This window comes from Pecten maximus, chromosome 14 (assembly GCF_902652985.1).
Source record: "Pecten maximus chromosome 14, xPecMax1.1, whole genome shotgun sequence".
NCBI lineage: Eukaryota > Metazoa > Mollusca > Bivalvia > Pectinida > Pectinidae > Pecten > Pecten maximus.
The window spans coordinates 4542016-4563937 of record NC_047028.1 but is presented as its reverse complement, the minus strand read 5'-3'; the positions used below and the strand labels follow the sequence as shown (position 1 = coordinate 4563937).

The 21922-nt window shown below is 33.7% G+C and overlaps 1 protein-coding gene across 2 annotated transcripts in view; it reads left to right on the top strand.

Annotated features, from left to right (window-relative positions):
* The window catches only part of LOC117342072 (kinesin-like protein KIF28P), a gene marked incomplete in the record, with an annotated part of 61726 nt that overhangs the window by 30700 nt on the left and 9104 nt on the right, over nt 1-21922 (top strand). For both annotated transcript variants that reach the window (XM_033904047.1, XM_033904046.1), the window contains 9 exon segments: nt 6669-6784; nt 6963-7077; nt 7992-8055; nt 8973-9101; nt 9585-9745; nt 15047-15195; nt 15698-15835; nt 16411-16546; nt 20714-20868. In XM_033904047.1, the coding sequence (XP_033759938.1) occupies nt 6669-6784; nt 6963-7077; nt 7992-8055; nt 8973-9101; nt 9585-9745; nt 15047-15195; nt 15698-15835; nt 16411-16546; nt 20714-20868 (1163 nt within the window).

The following is a 21922-nucleotide window of genomic DNA, read 5'->3' as shown; positions in this document are numbered from 1 at the left end:
ATCCCAGTAAATATAAGATATGATCCCAGTAAATATAAGATATGATCCCAGTAAATATAAGATTTGATCCCGGTAAATATAAGATTTGATCCCAGTAAATATAAGATATATGATCCCAGTAAATATAAGATTTGATCCCATTAAATATAAGATATGATCCCAGTAAATATAAGATATATGATCCCAGTAAATATAAGATATGATCCCAGTAAATATAAGATTTGATCCCATTAAATATAAGATATGATCCCAGTAAATATAAGATATGATCCCAGTAAATATAAGATTTGATCCCAGTAAATATAAGATATGATCCGAGTAAATATAAGATATGATCCCAGTAAATATAAGATATGATCCCAGTAAATATAAGATATGATCCCAGTAAATATAAGATATGATCCCAGTAAATATAAGATATATGATCCCAGTAAATATAAGATATGATCCGAGTAAATATAAGATATGATCCCAGTAAATATAAGATATGATCCCAGTAAATATAAGATATGATCCCAGTAAATATAAGATATGATCCCAGTAAATATAAGGTATGATCCCAGTAAATATAAGATATGATCCCAGTAAATATAAGATATATGATCCCAGTAAATATAAGATATGATCCCAGTAAATATAAGATATGATCCGAGTAAATATAAGATATGATCCGAGTAAATATAAGGTATGATCCCAGTAAATATAAGATATATGATCCCAGTAAATATAAGATATGTGATCCCAGTAAATATAAGATATGATCCCAGTAAATATAAGATATGATCCGAGTAAATATAAGATATGATCCCAGTAAATATAAGATATGTGATCCCAGTAAATATAAGATATGATCCCGGTAAATATAAGATATATGATCCCAGTAAATATAAGATATGATCCCAGTAAATATAAGATATGATCCCAGTAAATATAAGATATGATCCCAGTAAATATAAGATATATGATCCCAGTAAATATAAGATATGATCCGAGTAAATATAAGATATGATCCCAGTAAATATAAGATATGATCCCAGTAAATATAAGATATGATCCCAGTAAATATAAGATATGATCCCAGTAAATATAAGATATGATCCCAGTAAATATAAGATATATGATCCCAGTAAATATAAGATATGATCCGAGTAAATATAAGATATGATCCCAGTAAATATAAGATATGATCCCAGTAAATATAAGATATATGATCCCAGTAAATATAAGGTATGATCCCAGTAAATATAAGATATGATCCCAGTAAATATAAGGTATGATCCCAGTAAATATAAGATATGATCCCAGTAAATAAAGATATGATCCCAGTAAATATAAGATATGATCCCAGTAAATATAAGTTATGATCCCAGTAAATATAAGGTATGATCCCAGTAAATATAAGATATGATCCCAGTAAGTATAAGATATGATCCCAGTAAATATAAGATATGATCCCAGTGAATATAAGATATGATCCCAGTAAATATAAGATATATGATCCCAGTAAATATAAGATGTGATCCCAGTAAATATAAGATGTGATCCCAGTAAATATAAGATATGATCCCAGTAAATATAAGATGTGATCCCAGTAAATATAAGATATATGATCCCAGTAAATATAAGGTATGATCCCAGTAAATATAAGATGTGATCCCAGTAAATATAAGATATATGATCCCAGTAAATATAAGATGTGATCCCAGTAAATATAAGATGTGATCCCAGTAAATATAAGATATATGATCCCAGTAAATATAAGATATGATCCCAGTAAATATAAGATATGATCCCAGTAAATATAAGATATATGATCCCAGTAAATATATATAAGATATATGATCCCAGTAAATATAAGATATGATCCCAGTAAATATAAGATATGATCCCAGTAAATATAAGATATGATCCCGGTAAATATAAGATATGATCCCAGTAAATATAAGATATGATCCCAGTAAATATAAGATATGATCCCAGTAAATATAAGATATATGATCCCAGTAAATATAAGATATATGATCCCAGTAAATATAAGATATGATCCCAGTAAATATAAGATATGATCCCAGTAAATATAAGATATGATCCCGGTAAATATAAGATATGATCCCAGTAAATATAAGATATGATCCCATTCAATATAAGATATATGATCCCAGTAAATATAAGATATGATCCCAGTAAATATAAGATATGATCCCAGTAAATATAAGATATATGATCCCAGTAAATATAAGATATGATCCCGGTAAATATAAGATATGATCCCAGTAAATATAAGATATGATCCCATTCAATATAAGATATGATCCCGGTAAATATAAGATATGATCCCAGTAAATATAAGATATGATCCCATTCATATAAGATATGATCCCAGTAAATATAAGATATGATCCCGGTAAATATAAGATATGATCCCAGTAAATATAAGATATGATCCCAGTAAATATAAGATATGATCCCAGTAAATATAAGATATGTGATCCCAGTAAATATAAGATATGATCCCAGTAAATATAAGATATGATCCCAGTAAATATAAGATATGATCCCGGTAAATATAAGATATGATCCCAGTAAATATAAGATATGTGATCCCAGTAAATATAAGATATGTGATCCCATTCAATATAAGATATGATCCCAGTAAATATAAGATTTGATCCCAGTAAATATAAGATATGATCCCAGTAAATATAAGATATGATCCCAGTAAATATAAGATATGTGATCCCAGTAAATATAAGATATATGATTCCAGTAAATATAAGATATGATCCCAGTAAATATAAGATATATGATCCCAGTAAATATAAGATATGTGATCCCAGTAAATATAAGATATGATCCCAGTAAATATAAGATATGATCCCAGTAAATATAAGATTTGATCCCGGTAAATATAAGATTTGATCCCAGTAAATATAAGATATATGATCCCAGTAAATATAAGATTTGATCCCATTAAATATAAGATATGATCCCAGTAAATATAAGATATATGATCCCAGTAAATATAAGATATGATCCCAGTAAATATAAGATATGATCCCAGTAAATATAAGATATATGATCCCAGTAAATATAAGATTTGATCCCATTAAATATAAGATATGATCCCAGTAAATATAAGATATGATCCCAGTAAATATAAGATATATGATCCCAGTAAATATAAGATATATGATCCCAGTAAATATAAGATATGATCCCAGTAAATATAAGATGTGATCCCAGTAAATATAAGATATATGATCCCAGTAAATATAAGATATGATCCCAGTAAATATATGATATGATCCCAGTAAATATAAGATATATGATCCCAGTAAATATAATATATGATCCCAGTAAATATAAGATATGATCCCAGTAAATATAAGATATATGATCCCAGTAAATATAAGATATGATCCCAGTAAATATAAGATATGATCCCAGTAAATATAAGATATGATCTGAGTAAATATAAGATATGATCTGAGTAAATATAAGATATGATCCCAGTAAATATAAGATGTGATCCCAGTAAATATAAGATGTGATCCCAGTAAATATAAGATTTGATCCCAGTAAATATAAGATTTGATCCCAGTAAATATAAGATATGATCCCGGTAAATATAATATATATGATCCCAGTAAATATAAGATATGATCCCGGTAAATATAAGATATATGATCCCAGTAAATATAAGATTTGATCCCAGTAAATATAAGATATGATCCAAGTAAATTTAAGATATGATCCGAGTAAATATAAGATATGATCCGAGTAAATATAAGATCTGATCCCAGTAAATATAAGATATGATCCCAGCAAATATAAGATATGATCCCAGTAAATATAAGATATGATCCCAGTAAATATAAGATATGATCCTGGTAAATTTAAGATATGATCCCAGTAAATATAAGATATGATCCCAGTAAATATAAAATGTGATCCCAGTAAATATAAGATATGATCCCAGTAAATATAAAATGTGATCCCAGTAAATATATTGACTGGCTCAGTGTACACTATCACTTCACCTTGTCATTAAAAATCTAGTTTCGTTGTAAAACAGTTTTTAAAAGCTCCAGTCTTTAGGCACTTAAAAGTCTAGCTTGTAATTAAAAAATAGCTCGAAATCTGTAGAGAAAAAAAAAGATGACATGTTCAGGATAATATATAGTTTTATCTGTACATTTGTCAAAATATTAGTGACATATTTTAGTTATGTACTAGTGAGTATATATATATACAGTGCTACATGTAGTAGATTAAAACTTTAAAAAATCTGTTTGGTTCTATTGTGTAGTACTCGTTAACATATGTATCTACTATTTATTGTATACATTTACTTTTCTATTTTCTATTTCTATAATATCCTTGTTCTTCAGCATTTTCTAGCTGTTGATCAGGTTTTTAATTTTGAAAAGAAAACACTTGTATACTAGTATATAATCAAAATGTCATTTTATCTCTAGCTAGTGGACTCCTGTGTGAATAATATACTCTTTCACGTAATGATTAGTCATGTTTATCTCTATATAATACATTGTACAGTGTCTCTTATATTATAGAAATAGGAGTTTTTTTCAACATGTACTTTTTATATAAAATGACTCATAACTGTCTGTCTTTGCTGATGTGTCGATAATATCTTTGTTACTTTGTACCGTTGTTGTAATGAATTATCCTGAATCAATTAAATTGTACCGAGCACTATCTTATGCGGATATCTAGCTGTATCCCATTGTTTGTGTTGATCCTCTCCTGGTTCCTGGGGACAAATGTCAGTGTTGATCCTCCCCTGGTTCCTGGGGACAAATGTCGGTGTTGATCTTCTCCTGGTTCCTGGGGACAAATGTCGGTGTTGATCCTCTCCTGGTTCCTGGGGACAAATGTCGGTGTTGATCCTCCCCTGGTTCCTGGGGACAAATGTCGGTGTTGATCTTCTCCTGGTTCCTGGGGACAAATGTCGGTGTTGATCCTCTCCTGGTTCCTGGGGACAAATGTCGGTGTTGATCCTCTCCTGGTTCCTGGGGACAAATGTCGGTGTTGATCCTCTCCTGGTTCCTGGGGACAAATGTCGGTGTTGATTCTCTCCTGGTTCCTGGGGACAAATGTCGGTGTTGATCCTCTCCTGGTTCCTGGTGACAAATGTCGGTGTTGATCCTCTCCTGGTTCCTGGGGACAAATGTCGGTGTTGATTCTCTCCTGGTTCCTGGGGACAAATGTCGGTGTTGATCCTCTCCTGGTTCCTGGGGACAAATGTCGGTGTTGATCCTCTCCTGGTTCCTGGGGACAAATGTCGGTGCTGATCCTCTCCTGGTTCCTGGGGACAAATGTCGTGTTGATCCTCTCCTGGTTCCTGGGGACAAATGTCGGTGTTGATCCTCTCCTGGTTCCTGGGGACAAATGTCGGTGTTGATCCTCTCCTGGTTCCTGGGGACAAATGTCGGTGTTGATCCTCTCCTGGTTCCTGGGGACAAATGTCGGTGTTGATCCTCCCCTGGTTCCTGGGGACAAATGTCAGGTGTTGATCCTCTCCTGGTTCCTGGGGACAAATGTCGGTGTTGATCCTCTCCTGGTTCCTGGGGACAAATGTCGGTGTTGATCCTCCCCTAGTTCCTGGGGACAAATGTCGGTGTTGATCCTCCCCTGGTTCCTGGGGACAAATGTCGGTGTTGATCCTCCCCTGGTTCCTGCTATGCTAAATTCTAATACTAGATTATCTCCCCCTAGGCTAGAATCATAAAGCTCAATTTTATTTAAAATCTTAATATTCTAGAGACACTGGGGGTCTGTCAACAAAGATACCAACAAGTTAATATTATATAAATTTCCTCCCCCCCCCCTTAGTTTTCAGCAATACAGTAGTTACACCTAATAACACGTGTACTGGTCACAATGTGTTCTCCAATTGTTGATGACCATGTGTATTTACAGTATGATTAGTAGCCTGTCCATAAAACATGGATAAAATTGTGAACAAGACCACATAAAATATTCATTAGGATGAATATTTTAGGGGGTAAACATTTTTTAGGACACCGGTCAAGTCTATACATGTATGTACTGACCTGACCAGTTGGCTTATTGCAGGATAAATATGATCAGTTGTTCTGAACACCTGTTCTCTGTGTTGTCCTTGCTACTCTATATTATTCAGATAGTAATCTTGTTTTATTGATGTTTTCTGTTGTTCCTGTAACTATATACACTGTACAGTATATCCCTGTCATTAACTGAAGGAAGTTTGCTGTAATTGTCTGTATAACTTAATTGAGTCGGCAGATTTCATCATTTATCATACAAATTTAATTTGTATTTTGCATTTGTATTTGTTTTTGTATACTGGCTTAATTTGGAGGAATACTTCTTTCAAATCGAACTTGATTATAACATTTTATGAATTTATTGATACCAAAATAATACTGTAACAGTAACATTTATCATGGTTAAGGCATATAATTGCTTATTGTTATTCCAATTGCTTATTGTTATTCCAATTGCTTATTGCGATTCCAATAAAGAATGTTAAGAAATGTGCCAAATCAAATCAGACAATTAACAAATGTGTGGTCCATGTTTTCAATAGTATATTTTAATAACAGACATTAGGTAATGATGATGATATATCAATGATGATGATGATGATGATGATGATGCAGAGGTTGACGAGATGAAGAAACAGTTGGAGGAGCAGGTGAGGAAGAACCAGGAGGAGATGGAGAACATGAAAAAGACTTGGGAGGAGAGAATGCAGGAGAACAAAGGCAGCATATCGGTAGGTACTCGACGTGGATCTAAACTTTGACCCGTACATACACCCATCAAAAGTCTTAACAGTTACTCACTCGTACCCCTAGCTATAGGTCTAACTATACAGAGTTACAGAGTTAAATGTGAGGATTTAAAACACAAAACTATCAATTCTTTGATTAATTTTTTTTCTTTGATGTCAGGCCAACATGGAGGAAGACAACAAAAGACAGGAAGACAGGAAGGTAATACCTCACTTCTGGAATCTAAATGAGGATGCCGCCCTCACAGCCATGGTTGTTCATTTCGTTAATGAAGGTAATTGATGTAATCACTTGTGCGTCAATAGTCAATCTGTAGTTTCGTTGTCTGTCATTCTATTTGGTGCATTGATGTTTTTACTGTCCAAGACTATCTCATTTCTGTTTCACCTAAAGTTGCTCAAAATTAGTTTCCATTTTATAGAGGGTACATGTAATGTTGTATAATAAATCTGGGGCCTTACTCCACTTTACACAGAGTTATGGCCCTTTGTTGACAGGCCTTAGCTGTGTATGGAATAGATGATTCAACTGTGCATTGCTTACAATAAGATAATTACCGAGGTATAATCATTCTTAAACAAATGGACTATTCTAATTAAGTTACTCATATTTTTCTATCTTTATAGTCTTATTAGAGTTCTTTTATTTAATTCACAAGCAGTAACCTCTAATAATATTTTTGGAGGGGGATAGATTTTAAGTCAGCATAACATTTGCACTCATTCAACTTAAGTACAGTACTTATGCACTAAACAATCTTTTTTGATGAACTAGCTGAGTTGTTAGTAAGGTGTATATTACCCTCGTCCGTCACATTCCATCGTGTCCCGTCTCATCCCACCTGAGCCAATGTAACTAGCTTAAATCTCCGGAAATGCTGATGCAATCCTCACCAAACTGTGTTTTGGTTTGTTGATTAAGTGGCAGCGAAGGTTTCCTAGTTTTCTTTGTACATGCATGATTTTATTAAGTCCCCTTTTGTGTTTTTGTAAGGGCACAGTGTGCCTGTTAGGTGGTGCCTGTTAGGTGGTACCTGTTACATGTAGGTGGTGCCTGTCAGGTGGTGCCTGTTACATGTAGGTGGTGCCTGTTAGGTGGTGCCTGTCAGGTGGTGCCTGTCAGATGGTGCCTGTTTGTATACAGTATAAACAAACCTAGCTACTAAACTTGTATGAATCTGTTGCTTAGGAACATCCAAGTTGGGAAACAAGAAGGCGAACCCACCAGCGGAGATCACATTGTCCGGGTTAAGGTGAGCTCACCTAATTTAATCTACACGTTTTTGCATAATATCCAAATCTTTCTCTCTGGACAATTTTTATGCTTTGAATTGAACTTTTGAAACTTAACAGACATAAGTCATTACATTCTTGAATTTTAAAGTAATCCTTAATTTTTCCTGAATTAGTGCATCCATGATCCTTCATTCATCATAAAATCAACTTACTGTTATGTAGAATTATATACATACTTCATTGTAACATACTTCATTGTAACATACTACATACTTCATTGTAACATACTTCATTGTAACATACTACATACTTCATTGTAACATACTTCATTGTAACATACTTCATTGTAACATACTTCATTGAAACATACTTCATTGTAACATACTTCATTGTAACATACTTCATTGTAACATACTTCATTGTAACATACTTCATTGTAACATACTTCATTGTAACATACTTCATTGTAACATACTACATACTTCATTGTAACATACTTCATTGTAACATACTTCATTGTAACATACTTCATTGAAACATACTTCATTGTAACATACTTCATTGTAACATACTACATACTTCATTGTAACATACTTCATTGTAACATACTAACATACTTCATTGTAACATACTACATACTTCATTGTAACATACTTCATTGTAACATACTTCATTGTAACATACTTCATTGTAACATACTTCATTGTAACATACTACATACTTCATTGTAACATACTTCATATACTTCATTGTAACATACCATGTATTAGCAGCTATGTAAACAAAAGCCTCATTTGAAAAAGTCACATAATTCTTCGAGTACTTTCTTCCAATGTTCAAACCTTAGAGTGATGTGAGACCATAGACGGAGAGTCCATATTGGATTGTCTCCCCTGGTTCTAGAGACATGTACATAATACATTTGTGTTAACAGTATACTGCCTGCCCATGCTGTTGTCACCAATAAGAACAGCAATATATCAATCAAACCACTGGAAAAAGCCAAAATTCTTGTGAATGGTCAGAGAATTATCAAGGATACTCAGCTCCATCACAATGACAGGTAGGTTACCATGGCAACATTTTCTCTATTATACAAGATACAGATCTATAAACATGACTGGTTTGTTATCGTGGGAAATTGCACTGGGTATATCGTAATATGTTAAGATACCCAAATTATAAGTTTAAGTTATATTTGATTGTATCCCCTCATTTGCAAGGCAAACTATGCATTAATGAATAAATCTAAACTGTTGCTTTTTGAATATTGAACTGGAATTGTTATATCGAAGAAATGAAAATCATAGAAGCTTAAATTGCATTATTGAAGCCACACCATTTTTTCCCAATATATACATGAACATGCATCTAGATTATTTTTTAATTTATAAAGGATAGGAATTTTTTTTTTTAAATCATCTAATTTATTGATAAAGATAATGTTTCATGAAAAAGTAATTTTAATATCAGTTAAGTTGTTGAATTCATGTATAACCCAGTTCATGTCCTGAAAATGAACCTGTGTGTGCTTGTCTCCTCTCAGATTACTTTTTGGTGCCAACAACATGTATGTGTTTCACCATCCTCAAGATGAAGCTAAAAGCATGAAAGAGGGCAAGAAAACTGAAACACCTACATTTGATTCAGCCCAGGAGGAGATAGCTCAGAAAGCTGGTCTAATGAACACTGAGGGGAAATCTGCAGGTAAAAACTCCAGAGTTATAGGTGGATATCATACAGCCTACAGGTAACAACCCGAGAGTTATAGGTCAATATCGTACAGCCTACAGGTAACAACTCCAGAGTTATAGGTCAATATCGTACAGCCTACAGGTAACAACCCGAGAGTTATAGGTCAATATCGTACAGCCTAAAGGTAGCAACCAGAGAGTTATAGGTCAATATCGTACAGCCTACAGGTAACAACTCGAGAGTTATAGGTCAATATCGTACAGCCTACAGGTAACAACCCGAGAGTTATAGGTCAATATCGTACAGCCTAAAGGTAGCAACCAGAGAGTTATAGGTCAATATCGTACAGCCTACAGGTAACAACTCGAGAGTTATAGGTCAATATCGTACAGCCTACAGGTAACAACCAGAGAGTTATAGGTCAATATCGTACAGCCTACAGGTAACAACCCGAGAGTTATAGGTCAATATCGTACAGCCTAAAGGTAGCAACCAGAGAGTTATAGGTCAATATCGTACAGCCTACAGGTAACAACCCGAGAGTTATAGGTCAATATCGTACAGCCTACAGGTAAAAACCCGAGAGTTATAGGTCAATATCGTACAGCCTACAGGTAACAACCAGAGAGTTATAGGTCAATATCGTACAGCCTACAGGTAACAACCAGAGAGTTATAGGTCAATATCGTACAGCCTACAGGTAACAAGCCGAGAGTTATAGGTCAATATCGTACAGCCTACAGGTAACAACCCGAGAGTTATAGGTCAATATCGTACAGCCTAAAGGTAGCAACCAGAGAGTTATAGGTCAATATCGTACAGCCTACAGGTAACAACCCGAGAGTTATAGGTCAATATCGTACAGCCTACAGGTAAAAACCCGAGAGTTATAGGTCAATATCGTACAGCCTACAGGTAACAACCAGAGAGTTATAGGTCAATATCGTACAGCCTACAGGTAACAACCAGAGAGTTATAGGTCAATATCGTACAGCCTACAGGTAACAAGCCGAGAGTTATAGGTCAATATCGTACAGCCTACAGGTAAAAACTCGAGAGTTATAGGTCAATATCGTACAGCCTACAGGTAACAACCAGAGAGTTATAGGTCAATATCGTACAGCCTACAGGTAAAAACCCGAGAGTTATAGGTCAATATCGTACAGCCTACAGGTAAAAACCCGAGAGTTATAGGTCAATATCGTACAGCCTACAGGTAACAACCCGAGAGTTATAGGTCAATATCGTACAGCCTACAGGTAAAAACCAGAGAGTTATAGGTCAATATCGTACAGCCTACAGGTAACAACTCGAGAGTTATAGGTCGATATCATACAGCCTACAGGTAACAACCCGAGAGTTATAGGTCAATATCGTACAGCCTACAGGTAACAACCCGAGAGTTATAGGTCGATATCGTACAGCCTACAGGTAACAACCCGAAGGTTATAGGTCAATATCGTACAGCCTACAGGTAACAACCCGAGAGTTATAGGTCGATATCATACAGCCTACAGAGGAGTTGATAGGTTTGATGTACATTTGTAATATTAAAGCATCTCTGTGACTCAGATTGATGATTATTTCTGGTACCTACATGTACAATGTATATTCCTTTGTTCAGAAATGTTTTGTTTCTGAAAAAAATTATACCTTACGAGTCATTTTTGTTTTAGTTTCATAAAAGATAATGTTGTCCGGGAATAATCTTGTCATTATTCATAACAGGTTTAGGTACAGAGAATCTCCGTGAGTTATTTTCCTGGTTTATTTGAGTTACGCTTGTGTCTGTTAAGTTTTTTTTGTGAATGTATTTTTACTCAGTTTGATGTATCTTAATGAAGGTAATTGTTGTGTGTCAGAAAGTATGCAAAATAAATTTGATTACTACAATTAATATATGACTATTAATTTGTTTAAGACAAACATTATTCATGTACTCCCTCCTGTTTTTACTGACAATTATACCTGTAAAGATGTCGTAAGACATTTGATTTTTTTTTACCTAAGGATATCATACCTGTAAGGACGTCGTTAGACATTTTACTTTTCTTTACCTGAGGATATCATACCTGTATGAATATTGTTAGACACTTTCATTGATTTTACCTGAGGAAGATATCTACAGATCTGGCTACAGTATGTGTTTTGACACTTCCATTGTTTTTACCTGAGGATCCTACCTGTAAGAATGTCATTAAACGCCTTACCTGTTGACACCTGCAGGATGTTGGGATTTCATTGATAAATATCTCTAACCAATTGGCTGTTTCCTGGTAACATAAATTTTAATGATATTTAATGACAAGCATTTAAATGACAACATAGGTAATTGATTTTGTAGAAAGGTATATATATACAATGTAGATGTCTTTGGTTGAAGTTCATATGTGAACTTATCAGGAAACACAGATATACCCTGTGACAGTACCGTCATAAGCATTTACCTCACAACATGTAAAAACTGTAAAAGTCATATAATATTGTAATGTTAAGGACAGTCACTGTAAAAGTCATATTATAATATTGTAATGTTAAGAAACAGTCACTGTAAAAGTCATATAATATTGTAATGTTAAGGACAGTCACTGTAAAAGTCGTATAATATTGTAATGTTAAGGACAGTCACTGTAAAAGTCGTATAATATTGTAATGTTAAGGACAGTCACTGTAAAAGTCATATAATATTGTAATGTTAAGAAACAGTCACTGTAAAAGTCGTATAATATTGTAATGTTAAGGACAGTCACTGTAAAAGTCATATAATATTGTAATGTTAAGAAAAAGTCACTGTAAAAGTCATATGATATTGTAATGTTAAGAAACAGTCACTGTAAAAGCCATATTATAATATTGTAATGTTAAGGACAGTCATGGTAAAAGTCGTATAATATTGTAATGTTAAGGACAGTCACTGTAAAAGTCGTATAATATTGTAATGTTAAGGACAGTCACTGTAAAAGTCATATAATATTGTAATGTTAAGAAAAAGTCACTGTAAAAGTCATATGATATTGTAATGTTAAGAAACAGTCACTGTAAAAGTCATATAATATTGTAATGTTAAGGACAGTCATTGTAAAAGTCATATAATATTGTAATGTTATAGAACAGTCACTGTAAAAGTCATATAATATTGTAATGTTAAGGACAGTCACTGTAAAAGTCATATAATATTGTAATGTTAAGGACAGTCATGGTAAAAGTCATATTATAATATTGTAATGTTAAGGACAGTCACTGTAAAAGTCATATAATATTGTAATGTTAAGGAACAGTCACTGTAAAAGTCATATAATATTGTAATGTTAAGAAACAGTCACTGTAAAAGTCATATAATATTGTAATGTTAAGGACAGTCACTGTAAAAGTCATATTATAATATTGTAATGTTAAGGACAGTCACTGTAAAAGTCATATAATATTGTAATGTTAAGGAACAGTCACTGTAAAAGTCATAATATTGTAATGTTAAGGACAGTCACTGTAAAAGTCATATAATATTGCAATGTTAAGGACACCAGTCACTGTAAAAGTCATATAATATTGTAATGTTAAGAAACAGTCACTGTAAAAGTCGTATAATATTGTAATGTTAAGGACAGTCACTGTAAAAGTCATATAATATTGTAATGTTAAGGACAGTCACTATAAAAGTCATATAATATTGTAATGTTAAGGACAGTCATTGTAAAAGTCATATAATATTGTAATGTTATAGGACAGTCACTGTAAAAGTCATATAATATTGTAATGTTAAGGACAGTCACTGTAAAAGTCATATAATATTGTAATGTTAAGGACAGTCACTGTAAAAGTCATATAATATTGTAATGTTAAGGACAGTCATGGTAAAAGTCATATGATATTGTAATGTTAAGGACAGTCACTGTAAAAGTCATATAATATTGTAATGTTAAGGACAGTCACTGTAAAAGTCGTATAATATTGTAATGTTAAGGACAGTCACTGTAAAAGTCGTAAAATATTGTAATGTTAAGGACAGTCACTGTAAAAGTCATATTATAATATTGTAATGTTAAGGACAGTCACTGTAAAAGTCATATTATAATATTGCAATGTTAAGGACAGTCACTGTAAAAGTCATATAATATTGTAATGTTAAGAAACAGTCACCGAAAAGTCATATAATATTGTTATGTTAAGGACAGTCATGGTAAAAGTCATATAATATTGTAATGTTAAGAAACAGTCACTGTAAAAGTCATATAATATTGTAATGTTAAGGACAGTCACTGTAAAAGTCATATAATATTGTAATGTTAAGAAACAGTCACTGTAAAAGTCATATAATATTGTAATGTTAAGAAACAGTCACTGTAAAAGTCATATAATATTGTAATGTTAAGGACAGTCACTGTAAAAGTCATATAATATTATAATGTTAAGGACAGTCACTGTAAAAGTCATATAATATTGTAATGTTAAGCACTTCTTAATAATTATGAAGTAGTCTGGAGTATACACATCCACATCAAAACTTTTAAAGTTTGGAATTGATACTTCTACTTCCTTAAATAAACCTCCCACACACATCAACAACCAGTAACTGTATATTATGAGGTCTGTTATAATGACATTTTCTGTAATAAAAAAAAAATCTGGATGATGTTTTTGGGTGAAATTTTTCTAATTGTTTTTATTCAGAGGTATGCACTTCACATTTGTGTTGCTTGGCTATACTAATGTATAATACTGGAGTCTAGGTGACATGATATGACCAGTTATTGCTGTAATTGTTTCTAACTTATAATTTTTACTCTGCTGTTTAGATTTTTATTTTTATTTTACCATACCCACAATATGTGGATTTTTAGGGATTCCACATGAAGTTTTTCATATAATAAAGACAAAATTAATTTCGTTATTGTAATATAAATTATATAACACACTGGACATCTTCTATAAGGTATTAACTTTGTTGACATATGTTATGAGTGTATTTTTATTTCTATGTGGATTTTGATGTCTTGCAAACATGGTTTTCATTGTAGTCTGATAATGACATGCATCTTCATTAGCTATGATGCTAAATGGCTTGTGATTGGTGATAAGTATAAGTTTGTACATGGATTTTGATTGGTCTGTTGTACATGATTTTGATTGGTCTGTTGTACATGGATTTTGATTAGTCTGTTGTACATGGATTTTGATTGGTCTGTTGTACATGGATTTTGATTGGTCTGTTGTACATGGATTTGATTGGTCTGTTGTACATGGATTTTGATTGGTCTGTTGTACATGGATTTTGATTGGTCTGTTGTACATGGATTTTGATTGGTCTGTTCACAGAGGATATGATTCTACAGGAGGAGGTGGTCCAAATGTTACAGCTGGTCAATGAGGCTAATGCTATGTCCGAGGAATTGGAAAAGAAGGTCAAGTTTGAGGTCGCCCTCGTTTCACCTCAGGCACGTGGCCTTAAGGATGGTCGTACAGCGGTATGTGTACTGTTTGCTGTATGATTATTAGTGAGCTTTCAAGTTCTCCATTTCCTAGGTTTATAACTTGATTGTATATCGTCATCTGTACTGCTATCAGCAGCCAGGTGGTACACTAGGGTACATTCTACATTATACATACTTTCAGGGTTTCTATAACATTTTTTAAATCATAATTGATTGAGTATTGAATATGTGGGATGTCGAGCAGTATTGCATAATTGTCAGCTTCTTTTCTATCATTGTTTGTATACAAATACTCTGTTAAACAATAGCATAAACATATACAGTAGTACCGTAAATAGCTCTTAATTCAAATGAACTGATATTTTGCAGTTGTCGGAATTGACCCTTGTTGACCGATTTTACAAAACCTTGTGTTGTATTTTCACACTTTAATTGATAATGAGCATGAATATAGCAAAATTATATCCTCTGTGAATATTTTGACACAGCTGTTTAAAGTGAATTGTTCAATAAGATTAATTGATATGAATTGTAGGTGATGGTAAAAATGATCAATCAGGTAAATGGTAATGAGTGGATGTGGGACAAAAACAAGGCAATCAACCGGAAGTCCCTCATGCAGGAGATCTACCAGGATTTCGTGTCCGGGGAGGAGAACTGGGACGTCCCAAAGGTTTGTCATACCCAATTGCTATGATGAAAGGTGTGTGTGAATATGTAACAATGAAATGTCTACCTTTATGAGTTGCAATGGTTGTAGATTAAAATCATTAAATACGAAAGCTGTATCCCCAGAGGCAGGGAGAGAATCCTCAATTTATTGGGTTTTCACTGGGTACTCTAGACTGGCCACCAGAGTTTTTTGTTAAGAATTGAATTGCTGTAAATCGTAATACTGAATTATCTCCCCCTATGTAGTTTGAAACTTAGAATCAAGACATTCTTAGAGCCCAAAATGATAAAACTCAGTTTCATTTATAAATTTTATATTCTAGAGACAAAGGTCAGTGTATTTGGTTCTCCACTAGTCTCTCACATTAAAAACTTCCTACAGAATCCCATCTCCCAACCCTAGTGATGAACATCACTGTCCAATATTAAAGTTTAATTCTGTAATTTGTAAACCACTACTCTGTATTTAAACCTAAATGTTATCAGACAAGTCAAGTGATGATCCAGTTCTTGTAATTTAGAGCTAGATCTGTCTGTTACTGAGATTTTTATTATCTCTGAACCAATGTATTACAGGAACGAGATCCATTTTGGGAACCTGCTGATCAAGAAATATTGATAGGAACTGCCCATGTTCATCTCATGTCTCTGGCACATGCTTTAGATATTGAAGAGACACTGGTCATTACAGACTATAAGGGCAAGGGAATGGGTAAGTTCTGACCGTACCTACCAAAAGTAGGTCAAAGTGACCTATGGTTTGACCTTTGACCAGGTATCGAAAAAGGTTGTCAAGGTTATATGTAATATAATTTCACTGTTGATTTACCAAACTTTAACAACATTTTATCTTGTACATGTAATAATGGGGTGTGTTTTTGTCAAAATGTAGGTCACTGTGATCTTTGCTTGACTTTTTGACTTCAGTCAGCACAAATGTTTGCCCAGGAAACATCTCGGACAATGTAATTCCACTTAAGCTGCCAGAATTTCTAGACAGGTACATCTGGGGATGCCAGATTTTTGTCTACTAAAAGTATATGATCAAATCAAAAAAGAAAACTTTTCCTTGATCTCACTCATTGTTAGAGCTTAGTGTTTGGGACACGTTGCCTATTGTCTTTCACCTGGAGTAAACAAAATTGGCATGAATGTGTTGTGAATGTATGTGATGAGCTGACTTCTCTAAGCAAGGGTGTTTATGTCACCTCGTCCCGAAGTTGATGGTGTGCGCGTCTACAGTAGGCGTAGGCTACACCTGGTCAAGCTTGTATAGTGACGTATTTACGTACAGTGTGATCGTAGACTACACTTACCAAAGCAGCATATTATACTCTGTTGTATAGTTGTATACTATATTCGGTCATCTTTCACAATAAATGTACACTGCTAATATTAGTTAGTTTAATTCATGTTTTATATACTGGTAAATCGAGGAATAAATTAATGTATCCTTATATATTTGACACAAAGGTGGTTTGATGTTTAGTGGTATCATTTATCAGAACCCATTGAACAAAACCATAGTGATAAGGCTTACTGCCAGAGGAATTACATTGTAGTATATTTGGTACTGTGGATTACATCGCCTTGTAGAATATTTGGTACTGTGGATTACATCACCTTGTAGTATATTTGGTACTGTGGATTACATCGCCTTGTAGTATATTTGGTACTGTGGATTACATTGCCTTGTAGTATATTTGGTACTGTGGATTACATCACCTTGTAGTATATTTGTACAATGGATTACATCACCTTGTAGTATATTTGGTACTGTGGATTACATCACCTTGTAGTATATTTGGTACTGTGGATTACATCGCCCTGTAATATATTTGGTACTGTGGATTACATCGCCTTGTAGTATATTTGGTACTGTGGATTACATCACCTTGTAGTATATTTGGTACTGTGGATTACATCACCTTGTAGTATATTTGTACTGTGGATTACATCACCTTGTAGTATATTTGGTACTGTGGATTACATCACCTTGTAGTATATTTGTACTGTGGATTACATCGCCTTGTAGTATATTTGGTACTGTGGATTACATCACCTTGTAGTATATTTGTACAATGGATTACATCACCTTGTAGTATATTTGGTACTGTGGATTACATCACCTTGTAGTATATTTGGTACTGTGGATTACATCGCCCTGTAATATATTTGGTACTGTGGATTACATCGCCTTGTAGTATATTTGGTACTGTGGATTACATCACCTTGTAGTATATTTGGTACTGTGGATTACATCACCTTGTAGTATATTTGGTACTGTGGATTACATCGCCCTGTAATATATTTGGTACTGTGGATTACATCGCCTTGTAGTATATTTGGTACTGTGGATTACATCGCCTTGTAGTATATTTGGTACTGTGGATTACATCGCCTTGTAGTATATTTGGTACTGTGGATTACATCACCTTGTAGTATATTTGGTACTGTGGATTACATCGCCCTGTAATATATTTGGTACTGTGGATTACATCGCCTTGTAGTATATTTGGTACTGTGGATTACATCACCTTGTAGTATATTTGGTACTGTGGATTACATCACCTTGTAGTATATTTGTACAATGGATTACATCACCTTGTAGTATATTTGGTACTGTGGATTACATCACCTTGTAGTATATTTGGTACTGTGGATTACATCGCCCTGTAATATATTTGGTACTGTGGATTACATCGCCTTGTAGTATATTTGGTACTGTGGATTACATCACCTTGTAGTATATTTGGTACTGTGGATTACATCACCTTGTAGTATATTTGTACAATGGATTACATCACCTTGTAGTATATTTGGTACTGTGGATTACATCACCTTGTAGTATATTTGTACTGTGGATTACATTGCCTTGTAGTATATTTGGTACTGTGGATTACATCACCTTGTAGTATATTTGGTACTGTGGATTACATCACCTTGTAGTATATTTGTACAATGGATTACATCACCTTGTATATTTGGTACTGTGGATTACATCACCTTGTAGTATATTTGGTACTGTGGATTACATCGCCCTGTAATATATTTGGTACTGTGGATTACATCGCCTTGTAGTATATTTGGTACTGTGGATTACATCACCTTGTAGTATATTTGGTACTGTGGATTACATCACCTTGTAGTATATTTGTACAATGGATTACATCACCTTGTAGTATATTTGGTACTGTGGATTACATCACCTTGTAGTATATTTGTACTGTGGATTACATTGCCTTGTAGTATATTTGGTACTGTGGATTACATCACCTTGTAGTATATTTGTACAATGGATTACATCACCTTGTAGTATATTTGGTACTGTGGATTACATCACCTTGTAGTATATTTGGTACTGTGGATTACATCACTTGGTGGTATATTTGGTACTGTGGATTACATCACCTTGTAGTATATTTGGTACTGTGGATTACATCACCTTGTAGTATATTTGGTACTGTGGATTACATCACCTTGTAGTATATTTGGTACTGTGGATTACATCGCCTTGTAGTATATTTGGTACTGTGGATTACATCGTCCTGTAATATATTTGGTACTGTGGATTACATCACCTTGTAGTATATTTGGTACTATGGATTACATCACCTTGTAGTATATTTGGTACTGTGGATTACATCACCTTGTAGTATATTTGGTACTGTGGATTACATTGCCTTGTAGTATATTTGGTACTGTGGATTTCATTGCCTTGTAGTATATTTGGTACTGTGGATTACATCACCTTGTAGTATATTTGGTACTGTGGATTACATTGCCTTGTAGTATATTTGGTACTGTGGATTACATCACCTTGTAGTATATTTGTACTGTGGATTACATCACCTTGTAGTATATTTGTACTGTGGATTACATCACCTTGTAGTATATTTGTACTATGGATTACATCGCCTTGTAGTATATTTGTACTGTGGATTACATCACCTTGTAGTATATTTGGTACTGTGGATTACATCACCTTGTAGTATATTTGGTACTGTGGATTACATCGCCTTGTAGTATATTTGTACTGTGGATTACATCACCTTGTAGTATATTTGGTACTGTGGATTACATCACCGTGTAGTATATTTATACTTTGGATTACATTGCCTTGTAGTATATTTGGTACTGTGGACTACATCACCTTGTAGTATATTTGGTACTGTGGATTACATCACCTTGTAGTATATTTGGTACTGTGGATTACATCGCCTTGTAGTATATTTGTACTGTGGATTACATCACCTTGTAGTATATTTGTACTGTGGATTACATCACCTTGTAGTATATTTGGTACTGTGGATTACATCGCCTTGTAGTATATTTGTACTGTGGATTACATCACCTTGTAGTATATTTGTACTGTGGATTACATCACCTTGTAGTATATTTGGTACTGTGGATTACATTGCTTTGTAGTATATTTTGTACGGTGGATTACATCACCTTGTAGTATATTTGTACTGTGGATTACATCACCTTGTAGAGTATTTGGTACTGTGGATTACATCACCTTGTAGTATATTTGGTACTGTGGATTACATCACCCTGTAATATATTTGGTACTGTGGATTACATTGCCTTGTAGTATATTTGGTACTGTGGATTACATCACCTTGTAGTATATTTGGTACTGTGGATTACATTGCTTTGTAGTATATTTTGTACTATGGATTACATCACCTTGTAGTATATTTTGTACTGTGGATTACATTGCTTTGTAGTATATTTTGTACTATGGATTACATCACCTTGTAGTATATTTGGTACAATGGATTACATTGCTTTGTAGTATATTTTGTACTATGGATTACATCACCTTGTAGTATTTTGCCACTTTTCTTACAGGGATCAATTTATCTTTTTATAGGTCATGTGAGTGTTAAATGTCTACCATGTACAAGTGATTACGAAAAATTGGATGAGGACTATTTCATTGATGATCCTGCTGACCTGATCGGAAAAGATTTCTACTTCATTTTCAAGATTGAAAACTGCAGAGGACTCCCCGCAAATATAGCAAAGGTAATTACTTATTGTCCGTCACCTTGGTTATATAGCCAATATTACATGTAATCATCGCGATCACCTAGGCTGTTAATTAAGGCTATATAACAAGGCTGCTACATGTAATTAAGGCTGTATATTAAGGCTGTAAAGTAGGGCTGTATATCAAGGCTGTAAATTAAACTAAGACTGTATATTAAGATTGTATAATATAATAATAAATCAAGGCTGTAAATTGAATCTGTTAGTTAAGACATTAAATTAAATCTGACAGTTAAGACTATTAATTACAGCTGTATATTAAGGCTGCCTGTTAAGTCTGTAAATAAAGACTGCAAATTAAGGCTGCCTGTTAAGACTGTAAGTTAAGACTGCAAATTAAGGCTGCCTGCTAAGTCTGTAAGTTAAGACTGCAAATTAAGGCTGCCTGCTAAGTCTGTAAGTTAAGACTGCAAATTAAGGCTGCCTGTTAAGTCTGTAAGTTAAGACTGCAAATTAAGGCTGCCTGTTAAGTCTGTAAGTTAAGACTGCAAATTAAGGCTGCCTGCTAAGACTGTTAATTGCAGCTGTCAATGAAGGCTGTAAATTATATGGCTGTAAATTAAGACGTAAATTAAGGCTGTCAGTTAAGACTGTTAATTAAGGCTGTAAATTAAGACTGTCAGTTAAGACTGTAAATTAAATCTGACAGTTAAGACTGTAAATTAATTCTGACAGTTAAGACTGTTAATTACAGCTGTCAATTATGGCTGTAAATTAAGGCTGCCTGTTAAGACTGACTTATGGCTGTTAGTTTAGACTGTAATTGAAGGCAGTCAGCTAAAACTGTAAATTATATATTGGTTGTCAGTTATAATATCTAATTCAGGTTTGTTGCAAGCTATTTGAATATATATGTCAGTATTCCAAACATCTTTCTGGATTGAATTTATTCCCGATGCTGATTACTTCCTCAGATAGTATCTGCTGGCTTCTTGGTCTCCTACATTGTACTTTAATCTCTTTATAAATAGTCTCCCATGAGAACCTTCTATGGGGACTATAGTTTTGTTGTCTGTGTTCATCCTCTGTC